The following is a 14,894-nucleotide window of genomic DNA, read 5'->3' on the forward strand; positions in this document are numbered from 1 at the left end:
GAGTCGCGAGTTTCTCGTGAGTCATGGATGTCTCGTGAGCTGCCCGCCGTTCGAATTCTGCGTATAAAAGGAGGCCCATTATCATTGAGCTTAAACATAAATCGAACTGCACTAATTGATGAAAGAAGTATCCCCTGTTCCTTAATGGAATGTTCATTGGAAAATTTTGTATTTAGTTAGTCAGTGCCACCTGACCCTCACTGAGACTCTTTTTTCGAAATCGTTGACTGCCACCCGTCGCATTGCAGCTGCTTCGCGTAATACGAAGCTTTCCACTATCCGCAACCTGTGGACGTGCCCGATAGCTTTCGGCTAAGCTACCCATCATAACGATGAACACCACACAAGTGGGAGCTCAAAGTTGCAGTCCAGGTGGAGCTCGCAGTTATCCTGTTTGGGCCGGGATAGGCAACAACTTATCGAAACTTGCAGCCAGAAGAGGTGACGCTTGCAAAAACAAACGTTTCTTAATTACCACCTAGGCAGATATCATTAGCAAAGGATACATAGTGATGGCTATAGGAAGTTCGACTCGAAACTTGTAGTCAGAATAGGTGACAATTGCAAAACCCAATGTCGGTACGCCGTTCGGACTCGGCTATAAAAAGGAGGCACCTTATCATTGAGTTTAAAATTTTAATCAGCACCCAGTGATAAGTGAGAAGTTTGCCCCAGTTCCTTAGTGAAATGTTCATGGGCAAATTCTTTCATTTTTATTTCACATGGTGGTGGGTATGCAGAGTTCGACTCCACCAAAACTAATGTAATTTTTACGTGTTTCTAGTTACTTTATATCACTTGCTTTTACGCAGTGCTATGTCGCTTGCTTAGTCTTCAATTATAACTATAAGCATTTAAATTTCTCCTTCTTTTCAAAAAAAAAAGACCCCTCACCTCAATATTCGTAGGAACTTCGTCAATTATTGAAAATGTTAAAAAAATACAACAACAACCAAACAGCAAAAAGTAAATGCCAGGTTCAAGTGGGAAAGAGCAGTTATTAGTATGTGTGTTTAATAGCAGGAACAAGGACACCCCCAACGACAATATAATTCATTTCGAATCCTTCGAATACTTTCAGTTGAGTTTGAATTGTCATTGAATTTAGAAGTGTCTAGCAGAGACAACAAGTGGAAAAATATCCATTGAATAGTTGCCGGGAAAATAAAACAAAAGAAAAACAAAAAGGCAAACAATGGCAGTTTGTGATAAATTTTTAACATTTAACAATGATGTCATTATGCCAGCTTTTGGCATTGGTACATGGATGGTATGTTTATTTCAAATACAAATTTTAGGGGCTTAAGACCCTAATTATACAGATTGGTATATATGGCAGCTATTTCAAATTATGGCCCAATCTAAGCCACATTCGCTTGGGACATCGGTTGAAAGAACATTCTACTAAGGAACAAGGGCAAACTTCTCACCTATCAATGAGTACATTCCGATTCAAGTTTAAGATCAATGATAAGGGGCCTCATTTTTATAGCCGAGTCGTAGTGCGACACCTCTTTGGAGAGAAGTTTTTACATGGCATAGTACCTCACAAATGTTGCCAGCATTAGGAGGGGAAAACCACCGATGAACATTTTTTCTGATGGTCTCGTCAGGATTCGAACCCAAGCGTTCAGCGTCATATGCGGACATGCTAACCTCTGCGCTACGGTGGCCTCCACAATAAAAAGATTTCAACTCCAAATTTCAGAGAAATAGGATAGTAAATGCGGCATTTATGGGCGTGAGACTCTAAATCGGCAAAACGGTATATGTGGTCCATACCGGATGTATAGATATCGGAGGCCAATGTGCAACTCAGTGTACCAAATTTCAGTGAAATTCAGTAATAAATGAGAATATCAAGGGCTTAAGACCCTAAATAGGAAGATCTGTCAATATGGAAGCTATATCTAAATAAAGTGCAATGTCAACTATATTCAGTTTGAACTTTGGGGGCCAAGTGCAATTCACCGTACCAAATTTCTTCGAAATCGGGTAATAAATGCCGTTTCATTGGTTCAAGATTTATATATAAGCAGTTCGGTCTATATGACAGTTATATCCAAAAATTATCCAATTTGAACTTAAGCTGGGTATTAACAAATATATGCGTCTGCGCAAAATTTTAGCTTAATATCTCAAATTTTAAAGACTGCATCGTGATGACAAGTAACGGACGGACAGACACACGGACAGGGTTTTTCCAATAGCGACTTGGCAACTTAGAGTTTAATTTGTGAACGCACTATTTCACTAGTTATCGAACTGCTATTGACAATTTATTCAGTAAACTCAGCATTTTCATTCATTTACAGTGGGAGAAAATCGAAAAAAAAAAATCTAGTAAAAAATATGCCGTATGAGAAGGGGTAGGGATATCTCTTTGAAGTAATTAGAGTAATTATCGAGACGGTGTGCAAAATTTCAAAGCCATAGGTGATCCGGGCGACTATTGGTAGGCCCCTAAAGTTGGACGCCTCGGCATTTCGAAAAATTGTTCGGGCTGACAAATCTTTATTTTTAGTCCGATTTTCAATAGACGAGTTTTTTTATTTATTTTTTGAAATGGTGGCCGAGATTGGCTTTGTATTTTGCCATTTGCAAAGCCATTTGTGCTTCCAGTTTCATTTTCTTGCATGATTTTGAATTCGTGACAATATTTACAACGACTTTGAAAAAATAACACCTCAGCTCTAACTACTCCAAATTTTAAAGAGATATCTCTACCCGTTCTCATATAGCATATTTTTTACTAGCTGTTTTCGATTTTCTCCCACTGTGCGTCTGTAAATTAAGAGCAAAGTAATCTTCGATGACGAAGCTTTTTTTTTGCCGTAATGGGTACGTCAGTAAGCAAAATAAGCGTTATTGGTAAAGTGAAAATCCACGTGTGCCTCATGAATCAACACTTCATTCACTAAAAATAACTGTTTGTTGCAGTTTGAATGCCGGCGGCGTCATTGGGACATACTTTTTTATCGATGATGCCATCGCCAATCTACCGTGCATAGACATCGCACCAAGCTCACTGATTATTTTTAGTCTGAATTGGAAGATACGGTCCCGGACGACATGTGGACGATGCCACATGCCACACAGCACACGTTACAATCGATTTATTGAAGAGTAACTTGATGAGCGTGTTATCTCAGAAATGACCCAGTCGATTGGCCGTCTCATTCGTGAGATTTGACGCCTCTACTCTATTTTCTTTGGAGCTACGTCAAGTTTTTGCTCTATGCCAATAAGCCGACGACGTTGAACGGGAAATAGCGACCGTTTCGGCTGAAATGTGTGCTCGAGTCATCGAAAATAGGGCCTAACGTATTGAACGATGCAAAACTGGCCCGCAGTGGCCATATGAACGGAGTCAAGTTTCATTCATAAATGTTTTGATTGTATTTCAAGTCGATAATAATGCTGAAATCGTTTACGTTTTATTTAAAAACAAGTAAAAGCGTTCAGCCGTGCCGAACCTTATATACCCTCCACCATGGATCACATTTGTCCAGTTCTTAGCCCGATGTCTCTTAATGGGCAAACAAAGGATAATGGATAAGCTATTTAAGGTTATGGACCGATTCGGGCCATAGTTGGTTTGGATGTTGAAGACCATAGTAGAAGTCATTGTGCAAAATATCAGCCAAATTGGATAAGAATTGAGGCCCTAGCCTCAAGAAGTAAAATCGGGAGATCGGTTTATACGGCAGCTATATGAGGTTATAGATCGATTTCAACCATATTTGGCATGCATGTTGAAGGTCATAGGAGAAGTCGCTGTACAATATTTAAGCCAAATCGGATAAAAATTGCGCCCACTATTGGATCAAGAAATATAATAAGGATATCGGTTTATATAGGAGATATAGCAGATTATGGATCGATTTGAACCATACTTGGCATAATTATTGAAAGTCGAAACAAAACACCTCATACAAAATTTCAGCCAAATCGAATAAGAATTGCGCCCTCCAGTGGCTCAAGAAATAGAATCGGGAGATCGTTTATATAGGAGCTATAACTGGGTTTGAACAAATTAGGACCATACTAGGCACGGATGTAAGAGGTCATAGAAGAAACCGCTTTCAGCGAAATCGGATAAGAACTCAAGATGTCTAATCGTAGTCTAATTGTAGGATCGATTCAAATGCGAACCTGGGTTTGGACCAATTCGGACCATACTTAGCACGGATGTTGGAGGTCGTAGCAGAAGTCATCGTGCGAAATTTCAGCCAAATCGGACTAGAATTGCTCCCTCTAGAGGCTTAAGAAGTCTTATCGTGGGATCGATTTAAATGAGAGCCATATCTGAGTTTGAAACAATTTGGACCATACTTAGCACGGATGTTGGAGATCGTAGCTGAAGTCAAATTTCAGCCAAATCGGACTAGAATTGCTCCCTCTAGAGGCTCAAGAAGTCAAAACGCAATGTGGGTTTACATGGGAGCTGGGATATCAGGTTTTAGGCTGATTCGGACCATATTCATCCAAAATGTTAGATACACGATCGATTCGTGGAGCGAATATAGATTCGGATCATTACCTTGTTGCAGTAAAGGTTCGTACCCTTTTTAGCATGGCGAGAAAAGTACGATCTGACACTGCACGCAAGCTGGACATTGAAAAGCTGAAAACACGACAGATGGCAACGGTTTACTCCACTCGACTGACCCAACTGTTTGAAGAAAGCACTTATTGTCCTGATAATATAGTAACATAAAAACACTAATTACTGAACATTCCCTACTGACACTGTTTGCAGCGTTTTACGCATCGAGGATTAGATCAAGTAATTTTGTTTCCCTTCAGAGATGCAGTCAGAGATTAAACTTGAAATTCTACTCTGTGTCTACGAGTTCTGTATCTGTTCAGTTTTTCCCGGGATAGTCCCACGGCCTTTTTATCGTTGTCAAATTGCAGTGATTCTAATGTTAACAGTTGAGTGGGTCGGGCGTGTTTTTATTTGGCTTCGCAAGAACATCTCTGAACCTCGTAATGGGTAGTTATTTGCGTAAGAAATTGTACAGCCGCTCAAGGATAGCTACCATAGTGATATCCAGTAGGCGGTTGATGCTTTGAGTCTGTTTTCAATGGAGAGAACTCTGCCTCTCCAGAGGCCAGGAGTAGGCTCAGAATGAACTTCAAGTGGAACTGTTAAGTGGAGCGGACATGCTGTTATTTCGCTTCGCAAAAACATCTCTGAACCTCGTAATGGGTAGTTAATTACGGAAGAAATTGGACAGCCGCTCAAGGATAGCTACCATAGTGGTATCCACTAGGCGGTTATTGGTCTGCGTCTGTTTCCAGTGGAGCGATAGTTGTATAATACGTGAAATCGACTTCCGGCTAATGTTTTTCCCACCCACTTTCACATCTAGAGATCCAAGACAAATGTCAATAAACACTACATCCTTTTCCCCCTCCAATTACTAATATTCTTTCGCCAACGCAATGCACTGCATTCATAGGGGACATCCCCTGCATGTTGGTTGATAGAAGAAAAAGCCGTAACATATTGTCTGCTAATGAGACCGCGATTGGTTGAGCAACTGACACGAACTCCACTAGCCGACAGGCTACTGGTTTGCAAAGGCTTTTGACGAAGACACATGGTTTGAGTGTTGGTCGATCCTATCGGATCTTCGCATGCCTATAGTTTGGAGGGGAAACCCACCACTGAAAACTGTTGTTGGGATGATAATTCACACCCCCACGTAAAGAAAGAAATGGTCAGCAATTCGTAATAGAGACATGGACGACAATTCGTTAACTTAGAAAAAAATCAAAATTTTATCAAAAATTATTTAAAAAAATATAAAAAATGTCTTTTCGATTTCTTTTTTTTTTGGCCTTAGAATCTTTTTTAGATTCCATTGCAGGATATTGTCCGGCTAGAGACCATTTGGTTCTATACTTCCTACTCAAAGAATAGCAAAGCAATAACTTTCATCAGCAAATGGATCATGCAACCTACTCTAGTTGGGTTGGTATGTAAAGTACCATAATCCATTTGACAAATTCTACTGATGAAGATTCTTGGCGAATCAGAAATCGCGATACAGATAACCGGTCAAATGCTTTTAAGCAACATCATACATTTTGTCTTACATTTGAAAGTTCTTTGCTGTGCTATTCTTTGAAAAGAAATGGTCTATGGCCGGACAAATCCAAAATTGTCGTTCTTAACGTAAAAATGATTGTAACTCCTTGTATATGCGTCTAATAAAGAAGCAGACAACATTTAATTAGCCCCCCAAAAAATCAAAATTTTCTCAGTAATCATAAAAAGCATGAATAAAAAGTCTTTGCGGCTTATTTTGGAACGGCTTATTTTTATTACCTTCCAATAATGTGTGCTTTCGACATGTTACAAAGAAATTGAATTTCATTGTCAGTTGTCGATGAAATAAATAATAATAATACACCCTAATGTATATGGACTTTCATTGTTCCCAAGTAGTTAATCAACAGCAATTTGCTTCTAAAAAATTAATCACTTTCGACTAATGTATGTATTTGTTCAATTGGCTTCCATATGCACTAAGGTGTCAATCCAATAAAAATAATTACATGCAGAACATTGTAAACCAACTCTACCATCATGGCAATATAGTGTTATAGACATAGAAAAGGAATTTCTTTAACATATCATTATCATTATATTATCATATCATTATATTTACTAAGCTTTGTACGGAACACACTAAAAGCTTTTTTTTTACTTTACCTTTCAACAATTTCCTATAACTAATTTTAGGCTCCCGATGAGGAAATCGAATCGGCCTTGAATACCGCATTGGAGGCGGGCTATCGTCATATCGATACAGCACCCATCTACATGAATGAGAAAGCCATTGGACGAGTGTTAAAGGAATGGTTGGATTCGGGACGTCTCAAACGTGAAGAACTATTTATAACCACTAAATTGCCACCACCGGGTAAGTAGTGAAATGAATGAAAACTATCAATCACATATCTTAACATCCAACTCCAATATAGCAAACATTCCTGATTATGTTGAACCAACCCTACGCAATTCATTGGACGATTTGCAATTGGACTATGTCGATTTATATTTGATACATGTTCCCTTTGGCGTTCAAGTGGAAAATGGTGATTTTAAGCGTGATGAAAATGGCCTGGTAGTTGTGGAGCCCAATACGGATCACTTAGCTGTATGGAAGGTGAGCAGCAAAATGTGAAATTTATTTTTATAGAAAAACAATTGAACCTGGCATGTGGTGCAACACTGTGGGAAAATAAAACAAGGAGAAGCGCATCAACTTCGACAGGGCTGAAACTATATTCTCCATCAGGAATGTGACTAGTTAAAATTTCTTAAAGAATAGATGGGTATTTATAGGAGCTATATGAGATTATGGGCTTGAGTTGAATTGAGCTGCGTATCAGATTATGTGCAAAACCACAAAGGGTCCTATCTTTTATACCCACCACCATAGGGTGGGGGTATACTAACCTAGTCATTCCGTTTGTAACACCTCGAAATATTGATCTAGGACCTCATAAAGTATATATATATATTCTTGATCGTCTCGACATTCTGAGTCGATCTAGCCATATCCGTCCGTCCGTCTGTCGAAATCAGGATAGCGGTCGAACGCGTAGAGCCAGCCGCTCGAAATTTTGCACAGATTTTTTATATTGATGTAGGTCGTTGGGGATTGCAAATGGGCGATATCGGTTCAGATTTGGATATAGCTCCCATATAACCCGATCTCCCGATTTGACTTCTTGAGCCCCTGAAAGCCGCAATTTTTGTCCGAGTAAGCTGAAATTTTGCATGTGGAATTCAGTTACGACTTCCAACAACTGTGCCAATTACGGTTCAAATCAGTCTATAACCTGATATATCGATTATCCTTGTCGGTTCCTAGAAGCTTTAATTTTTGCTGCTTGGACAGATTCGGCACGGCCGAACTTAGCACGCTTTAATTGTTTATTCCTAAGGTTGGTAGTCTATCCGATGTGTTTTCGTTCCACGAAGGGACACTGGCTCACACCTATTAATGTGTCTGCTGGGAAGGAAATTATAACACTTTCCTTTGGGGAAGGGTAATTTTAGTACCTCTTCCCTTAAGGAAGGGTAATTTTAGTACGTTTTCCCTTAAGAAAAAGTAATTTTAGTACCCTTTCCCTTAGGGAAGGGTAGTTTAGTACATTTTAGTACCCTGGGTAGTAGTAGGGTAGTTTTAGTACCCTGTCTCTTTGAGAAGGGTAGTTTTACTACCCGTTTCCTTTAGGAAGGGTAGTTTTAGTACCCTTTCCCTTAAGGAAGGGTAGTTTTAGTGCCCTGTCCCTTGGGAAACGGTAGTTTTAGTACCCTTTCCCTTAGAGAAGGGTAGTTTTAGTGCCCATTCCCTTGGGGAAGGGTAGTTTTACTACCATTTTCCTTGGGGAAGGCTAGGTTTAGTGTCCTTTTTTTTGAGGAAGGGTAGTTTTACTACCATTTATTATGGGGATAGGTAGTTTTACTACCATTTCTTATGGGGATGGGTAGTTTTAGTACCTTTCCTCTTTGGCGGGGGTAGTTTTAGCGCCCTTCTCTTGGGGAAGGATAGTTTTAGTACGCTTTCTTTTGGGGAAGTATAGTTTTAGTGCTCTTTCTCTTGGGGAAGGGTGGTTTTAGTGCCCTTTCTCTTGGGGAAGGGTACTTAAACGAATATGCTCCCTCGTAGAACGCCAAGATGCCATTCTTCCATCAGAGAGATGTCTCCCGCTCGAGAGATGTCTTCCACATCGTGAAGAGAATTTATCCAGTGTCAATCCCTGCCTCACCTTCAGGGTTAGCAAACTTTCCAGTGTTTTGAGTAAACGCGGTGACAGACTTATAGATCTTTAATTCCTTGTCGTACTGAGATTTATATTTCCCGCCTAGAAAGGCTTCATTCTCCGTTACGTGATCCAACTTAAATATTTCATTAGGGCATTTCCTTGCAATCAATGAAATCCTCCAGTGGATCACAGTTTGTGCACTTCTCCCAGTTGGTATTTCTCGGATTTCCACTCGGTCTCCTCCGTACAAAAAAACTTTCACAATTTTTATGGTTATATCTTCCTATTGAGATTCCATTGCAGGATATTGTCCGGCACTAGACCATTCTGATCAATGCTAATGTCAATGCTAAATGTTGCTAAAAACAATTGACTGGCTATCCGTATCGCGATTTCTGGTTCGCCATGAACCTTCTTCAGCGGACTTTGTCAAATGGATCAATGTTGCTCTACATACCAACTAAAATTGTGTAGGTTGTAAAGTACACATCCAAATTTGAAGAGAGGTCTTAAAGACTACTTGCACCAATAGAAGCCCAGTAAAAACTTATTTCCCTTGTTCAAATTCAACTTATCTATCAATGCTATTAGCAACAATCACAAATATTGCAAAACTTATTCGCTCTTTATTCTTTTTCCTAAAAATATTTTTATAGAGAACTTTTTGTTTTTGTTTGTTTTTAGAAAATGGAGCTTATCTACGACTTAGGCTTAGCCAAGGCAATTGGTGTTTCCAACTTTACAGCTAGACAAATTCAAAGGATATTAAAAAATTGCAAGGTTAGACCGGCTAATTTGCAGGTAATTACATGTATAATTTGTTATAGCAAACAAGTTTAATTTTCTTACACCCCAAATTAAGATTGAACACCATGTCTATTTGCAACAACCCGATTTGGTGAATTTCTGTAAACGAGAGGCCATTACCGTCACCGCCTATTCGCCCCTAGGCTCCAAAGGCATTGCTGGTCTAAACAAAATGGTTGGCATTGAACGCGAATTGCCCGATTTAATGGAAATTCCCGAGGTAAAAGAAATTGCTGAAGCTCATGGCAAAACACCAGCTCAAGTTCTATTGCGTTGGATCATTGACTGCGGTTTGTCCGCCATACCTAAGAGCACCAATCCTGAGCGAATCAAAGAGAATTTGGACATTTTCGATTTTCAACTGAATGAAGAGGAGATAGAGAAATTAAAAGGATTGGATGCTAATATACGCGTATGCGATTTTAAATTTTTCCCAGGGTAATATCTAAATAACTCAAAGGAGTTGAGAGAGTGTTTTTTGAATGTAAAACCTTTTTCTTGCAGTGTTGAAAGGCATCCCGAATTTCCATTCTAGAATGGCTATTGCATCCTTTATGGTATACAAGAAATTATGTCTAACGCACCAAGCTTGTTTCTGTTAAACTGATAATGATATAGCCAACTATTCAAAAAAATTATTTAAGGAAAATTATAGCACAGCTCAATACTAAAACAAAAAAACGATGGGGTTTCATGACATTATTTTGCTCTAAATAAATTTGTGTGTTGTATTCGTATGTGTAGTTTACTTGGGGGATAGCCCATAGTGATGGACGAGTGGCAGTATAATCAGATGTCCTTAGGGAATAACCTGAATATATGGAAACGATGCAGGCTGGTATTGAGGTCGATTCCAGTTACACTAGGCCCGCAGTTCCATTCTTTCCCCCTTCAGCATGTCGAGCTCCCTCAACTTATACTCAACCTTGGCGATATAGTTCCGACGCGAGGTCGTCGAGTGTGAGTATCTTTGCCCTGCGCTTCGTTTGGATATAGCCACCTTCACATCGTTTAGGTGATAAGTAGAAGCTAATACAGAAGAGAGGCAAGAAGACGGTCGGTAAGATATTCGCTATCACTACGGGACAAAATGGACTAAGAGCTGTCTTATGCAGAATTGGGGCAGCAGGTGATAGCGTGTGTTAGTGGTGCGAGTAAGATGAGGATGTTGATACGAAGGTTGCTTTTATATTTCGGGATTTGAGAACACAAAAATCAATATTAATCATCGAAAATCGCTTTATTGTTTTTCAAAATTTTCCCCATTAAGATCTATACACTTTTGCCAAAAACATGCATTCTAAACGCATCTACCGCTTCTTCATGTGTCGAAAAACGTTGACCTCTCATTTAATTTTTTACGTACGGGAATAAAAAGAAGTCATTCGGTGGCAAGTCAGAATTATACGCTGAATCACTCATCAAATCGATGTTTTGAACGCTCAAAAATGCAGTTGTTTTGTATTTTTGAAGCATTTCTGTCAACCAATCGACAGGAGCCTTTATTTGAGCGATTGACAATTGTGTGGGATCCAACACTAACAAATTTTGTTAACGTTCAAATGTTAATGCAATATTGAATGTATGCTGGTCCCAGTAATGCCTCAGGTTGTCTCAATCTCACGATAGGTCACATGAAGGTCTTGCAATATCAGTTGGCGCACAGCATCAAAGGTTTTTGGAACAACAACTGATTTTGGACGACCTTCACGTAATTCGTCTTAGCGTGAACTACGACCTCGGTTGTTGTACGAAAGTTGTAAAAAATACGTCAAACGTTGTAAAAAATAATCGCAGGAAAATGTTCACAATTTAATTCCATCTTTTGGGCGAGATGAATCTTTTAACTTACTGTAAACAACACAAATAGCGCTCGTATGTCAAAACGTTCTGTGTACGTATAACCTCAAAAATGTCTAGCTTTACGATAGAGCTGTCAGTTGAAAGTTTGCAACACAAGGGTTGCCCAATCCCGAAATATAAAAGGCAACCCTCGTATTGGAACATTTCTTATGTTAAAACGGCTTTCCCGGTTAACCGACTCCGGCATTTAGGTGGGAATACAATAATAGACTAGGGCCGAACAAGTAAAATAGAGTAGATTGGAATTTAGAGCGCACAAGAAGCCGATTGCTGGCTTAGTTGCATGGGGCTGATTTTAATCCGCAAACTTTTTTTAGCTTAATCTAATAGGTTGCATATCAGCATCGCTTCCTTACACCGCCCGTCGAATGGATCTCAACTCTTGGTCCAATGTAGACTAGTTCTTACATTATCTCGAAATTCCAGGTACGAGTCTTCATGTCAATAGCCTCCCACCATACCAGTGCTCCAAACGTCATCATTGAACTCACAATGGTCTAGAAGCTCCGAGTGTCTTTCCTTCGTATTTATCTTCCAGGATAGTTTCAAATCGAGGACTATGCCTAAGTAAACTGCAGTGTGGTCCCGTTTGAAGATGGAAGTTTAAAATCTGGTATCTTATATCACCGAGTGAGAAACAACAGCTTCATCTTCCTTGGGTTAGTCCTAGGCCATTTATCGTTGCCCATCTTGACACAATCCTCAGTTTTCTTTCCCTGGTCTCACTGATTGTCGACGAAACTTGCCTCGGCTCAGTACCAAATCATCCGCATATGAGATTAAATTCGCACGCTTTTCAATATATGTTGCACCCACTGTGCTGTGCTGTGGGTTTCGTTGAAGTCAGGCCTCTCTCACCGAGCCATTTCAGGTGTTGTTGCAGTTATTTTTGGTGACCACGTTACAAGTATCACTACAACCATTTATGATGCGATACACAAACACTTTGTTCACTTTAAGGCGTTAAAGTTCACCGGTTGTTATTTTCCAGCCAATTATAGGTTGAATTTAAAAAGGGTGAGGATATTAATAGGGTATTCACCTAAGCCAGTAATCGGCTTGTTGTGCGCTCTAAATACCAACAAGTAAAAGCGTGCTAAGTTCGGCCGAATCTTATATACACTCCACCATGGATCGCATTTGTCCAGTTATTTGAATGGCTTTTTCAATATATACATGAGCAACATCAAGTTATTAACCTATATGGACCGTACTTGTCATGGCTGTTAGAAGTCATTAAAAAATAGCAACTCCAAAATTTCAGGTAAGTCAATTAATAATTGTGACCTCCGGTGGCTCAGAGTGTCGAATTGGAAGATCGCTTTATATGCCAGTTATATCAGGTTATCAACCGATTTAGACCATACTTGTTAAAAGTCATACCAAAAAGACCTATGCAAAATTTCAACCAAATTGAATAAGAATTCCGCCCTCTAGAGGCTTAAGAAGTCTACGGGAGATCGGATTATATGACAGCTATATCTGGTTATGAACCGATTTGAACCATACCTGCCACAGATGTTGGTGGACATACTTAAACACCACGTGCAAAATGTCAGCAAAATCGGATAAGAATTGCGCCCTCTAAAAGCTCAAGAAGTCTTATCAGGAGATCGGTTTATATGGCGGCTATATCAAAACATGGATCGATTTGGCCCATTTACAATCTCAACCGACTTACACTCATAAGAAGTATTTAAGCAAAATTTCAAGCAACGAGCTTAACTCCTTCGAAAGCTAGCGTGCTTTCGGTAGACAGACGGACGGACGGACATGGCGATCAAGAATATATGGGGTCTTAGACTCATATTTTTAGGTGTTACAAACGGAATGATGAAATTAGTATATCCCCATCCTATGGTGAAGGGTATAAAAAGGAACCTCGAAAAAAAAAACCTAAGTCAGGAAATCCGTGCTGCTTACAAAATCCATAATTGTTTTCCCTAAGCTGATATTGTGTCCAACTTAAGTGCCGGGGTCTGTTGGCCGCGAAAGCCTAGAAATCCCACGTGCCCTAGGCATGCTATCACTTGCCCCTTCTATTTTGTATAAGTGAGCTCGTAGTCCCATAAGTCCCGTTAAAATACCTAAAGCTATACTGAGCTACTTTTTACTTCCTTTTAGTAATAGCCTCGTCTTCTCACGATCCGGATCTCCCCATAGAAGCATTTCGCTGTTCAACAGTTCGTCCGTTCCTCCCCCACGCCCTTAACTCGGACTGCATCAACCCGAAAGGTTTCGGGTTAACCAAGATTATTGACGGCTGTCCTTTCTTCGCGATGTCTCGGCACCCAAATGATGCACTCCAAGACTGCTCGTGGCAGTCTTGGAGTGCATCATACCCGTAAGGTGTGCACACTCGACGTTCTCGCGCTTACACCACACCACCTTACGCATTCCATAATCGCACACATCTCCGCCTACAGAACCGTATTATGGTAAGGCAGTCGAAAACAGATCTTATTCCCTGGGTTCTCAATGTAGATCAGCAGGCCCACTCTATCCTCAAGCTTCAATCCATCTGTGCTGCATGATCTTCCAGATGGCAATACCAGAGTTCCGTCAATCCAAAACTGTGCCGCTGGTAGCAGTGCCAATCAGAAACTTCTTCCATTCCTTCCAGGTTTCCTATCGTCACCTCAATTATACCGCCATTGTATGACCTGTTCCAATCCTCTATCCATTCTCCCATTGTCTTAGGTCTCATAGCCGCAGTGGCTGCCTCATACTTAATCTGTATGTCTATGGGTCGGATATCAGGAATAGTCTCCAGTGCCCTAGTGGGCGTGTTCCAGATCGCTCTGCTTATGCCAAGGCAACATGTTCTCTGAAGCTGTTGTATTAGAAGAATTATAACATCGTCTGCGTAGCTGACGGGTTCAAATCCCACCTCAGTTTGCATCCGTAATAGGTTATTTTTGGTGGTCACTCACAGGAATGTTGATAAAATGCACCCCTGTGACATGCATTTTGCTACATTCTCCCTTATAATTATACCCTCCACCATAGGATAGGAGTATACTAATTTCGTCATGTAACACCTCGAAATATTCGTCTAAGACCTCATAAATTATATATATTCTTGATCGTCATAACATTTTAAGTCAATCTAGCCATGTCCGTCCGTCCGACCGTCAGTCGGAAACACGCTAACTTTCGAAAGAGTAAAACTAGCAACTTGAAGTTATGCACAAATACTTCATATCAGTCTAGGTTGGGATTGTAAATGGGCCATATCGGTCCATGTTTTGATATAGCTGTCATATGAATCGATCTAGGATCTTGACCTCTGGGGCCACTAGTGGGCGCAATTCTCATCCAACAACAGCTAAGTATGATTCAAAACGGTCTATATCCTGATATAGCTGTCATATAAACCGATCTGGGATCTTGTTATTTTAGGCCTCTAGATCTCTGGCGCAATTCTAATC

At 40.1% G+C, this 14,894-nt stretch overlaps 1 protein-coding gene across 1 annotated transcript; it reads left to right on the forward strand.

The window, feature by feature from the left end:
• The first annotated feature begins 1,087 nt into the window (after positions 1 to 1,087).
• LOC106095774 (1,5-anhydro-D-fructose reductase) lies at positions 1,088 to 10,331 on the forward strand. Its single transcript, XM_013263099.1, has 6 exons — positions 1,088 to 1,270; positions 6,758 to 6,938; positions 7,000 to 7,184; positions 9,478 to 9,594; positions 9,656 to 10,038; positions 10,105 to 10,331. Exons 1-6 carry the CDS (start codon positions 1,196 to 1,198, stop codon positions 10,133 to 10,135), a joined length of 972 nt encoding a protein of 323 aa, XP_013118553.1. The 5' UTR covers positions 1,088 to 1,195; the 3' UTR covers positions 10,136 to 10,331.
• Positions 10,332 to 14,894: the final 4,563 nt, after the last annotated feature.

The sequence above is a fragment of the Stomoxys calcitrans genome, chromosome 2, assembly GCF_963082655.1.
Source record: "Stomoxys calcitrans chromosome 2, idStoCalc2.1, whole genome shotgun sequence".
Classification (NCBI taxonomy): Eukaryota; Metazoa; Arthropoda; class Insecta; order Diptera; family Muscidae; genus Stomoxys; species Stomoxys calcitrans.

Coding starts and splice junctions, on each gene's coding strand:
- LOC106095774 (XM_013263099.1), top strand. CDS start 1,196: ATGGCAGTTTGTGATAAATTTTTAACATTTAACAATGATGTCATTATG. Junction 1,271..6,757: donor TTGGCATTGGTACATGGATG/GTATGTTTATTT, acceptor AACTAATTTTAG/GCTCCCGATGAGGAAATCGA. Junction 6,939..6,999: donor CACTAAATTGCCACCACCGG/GTAAGTAGTGAA, acceptor ACTCCAATATAG/CAAACATTCCTGATTATGTT.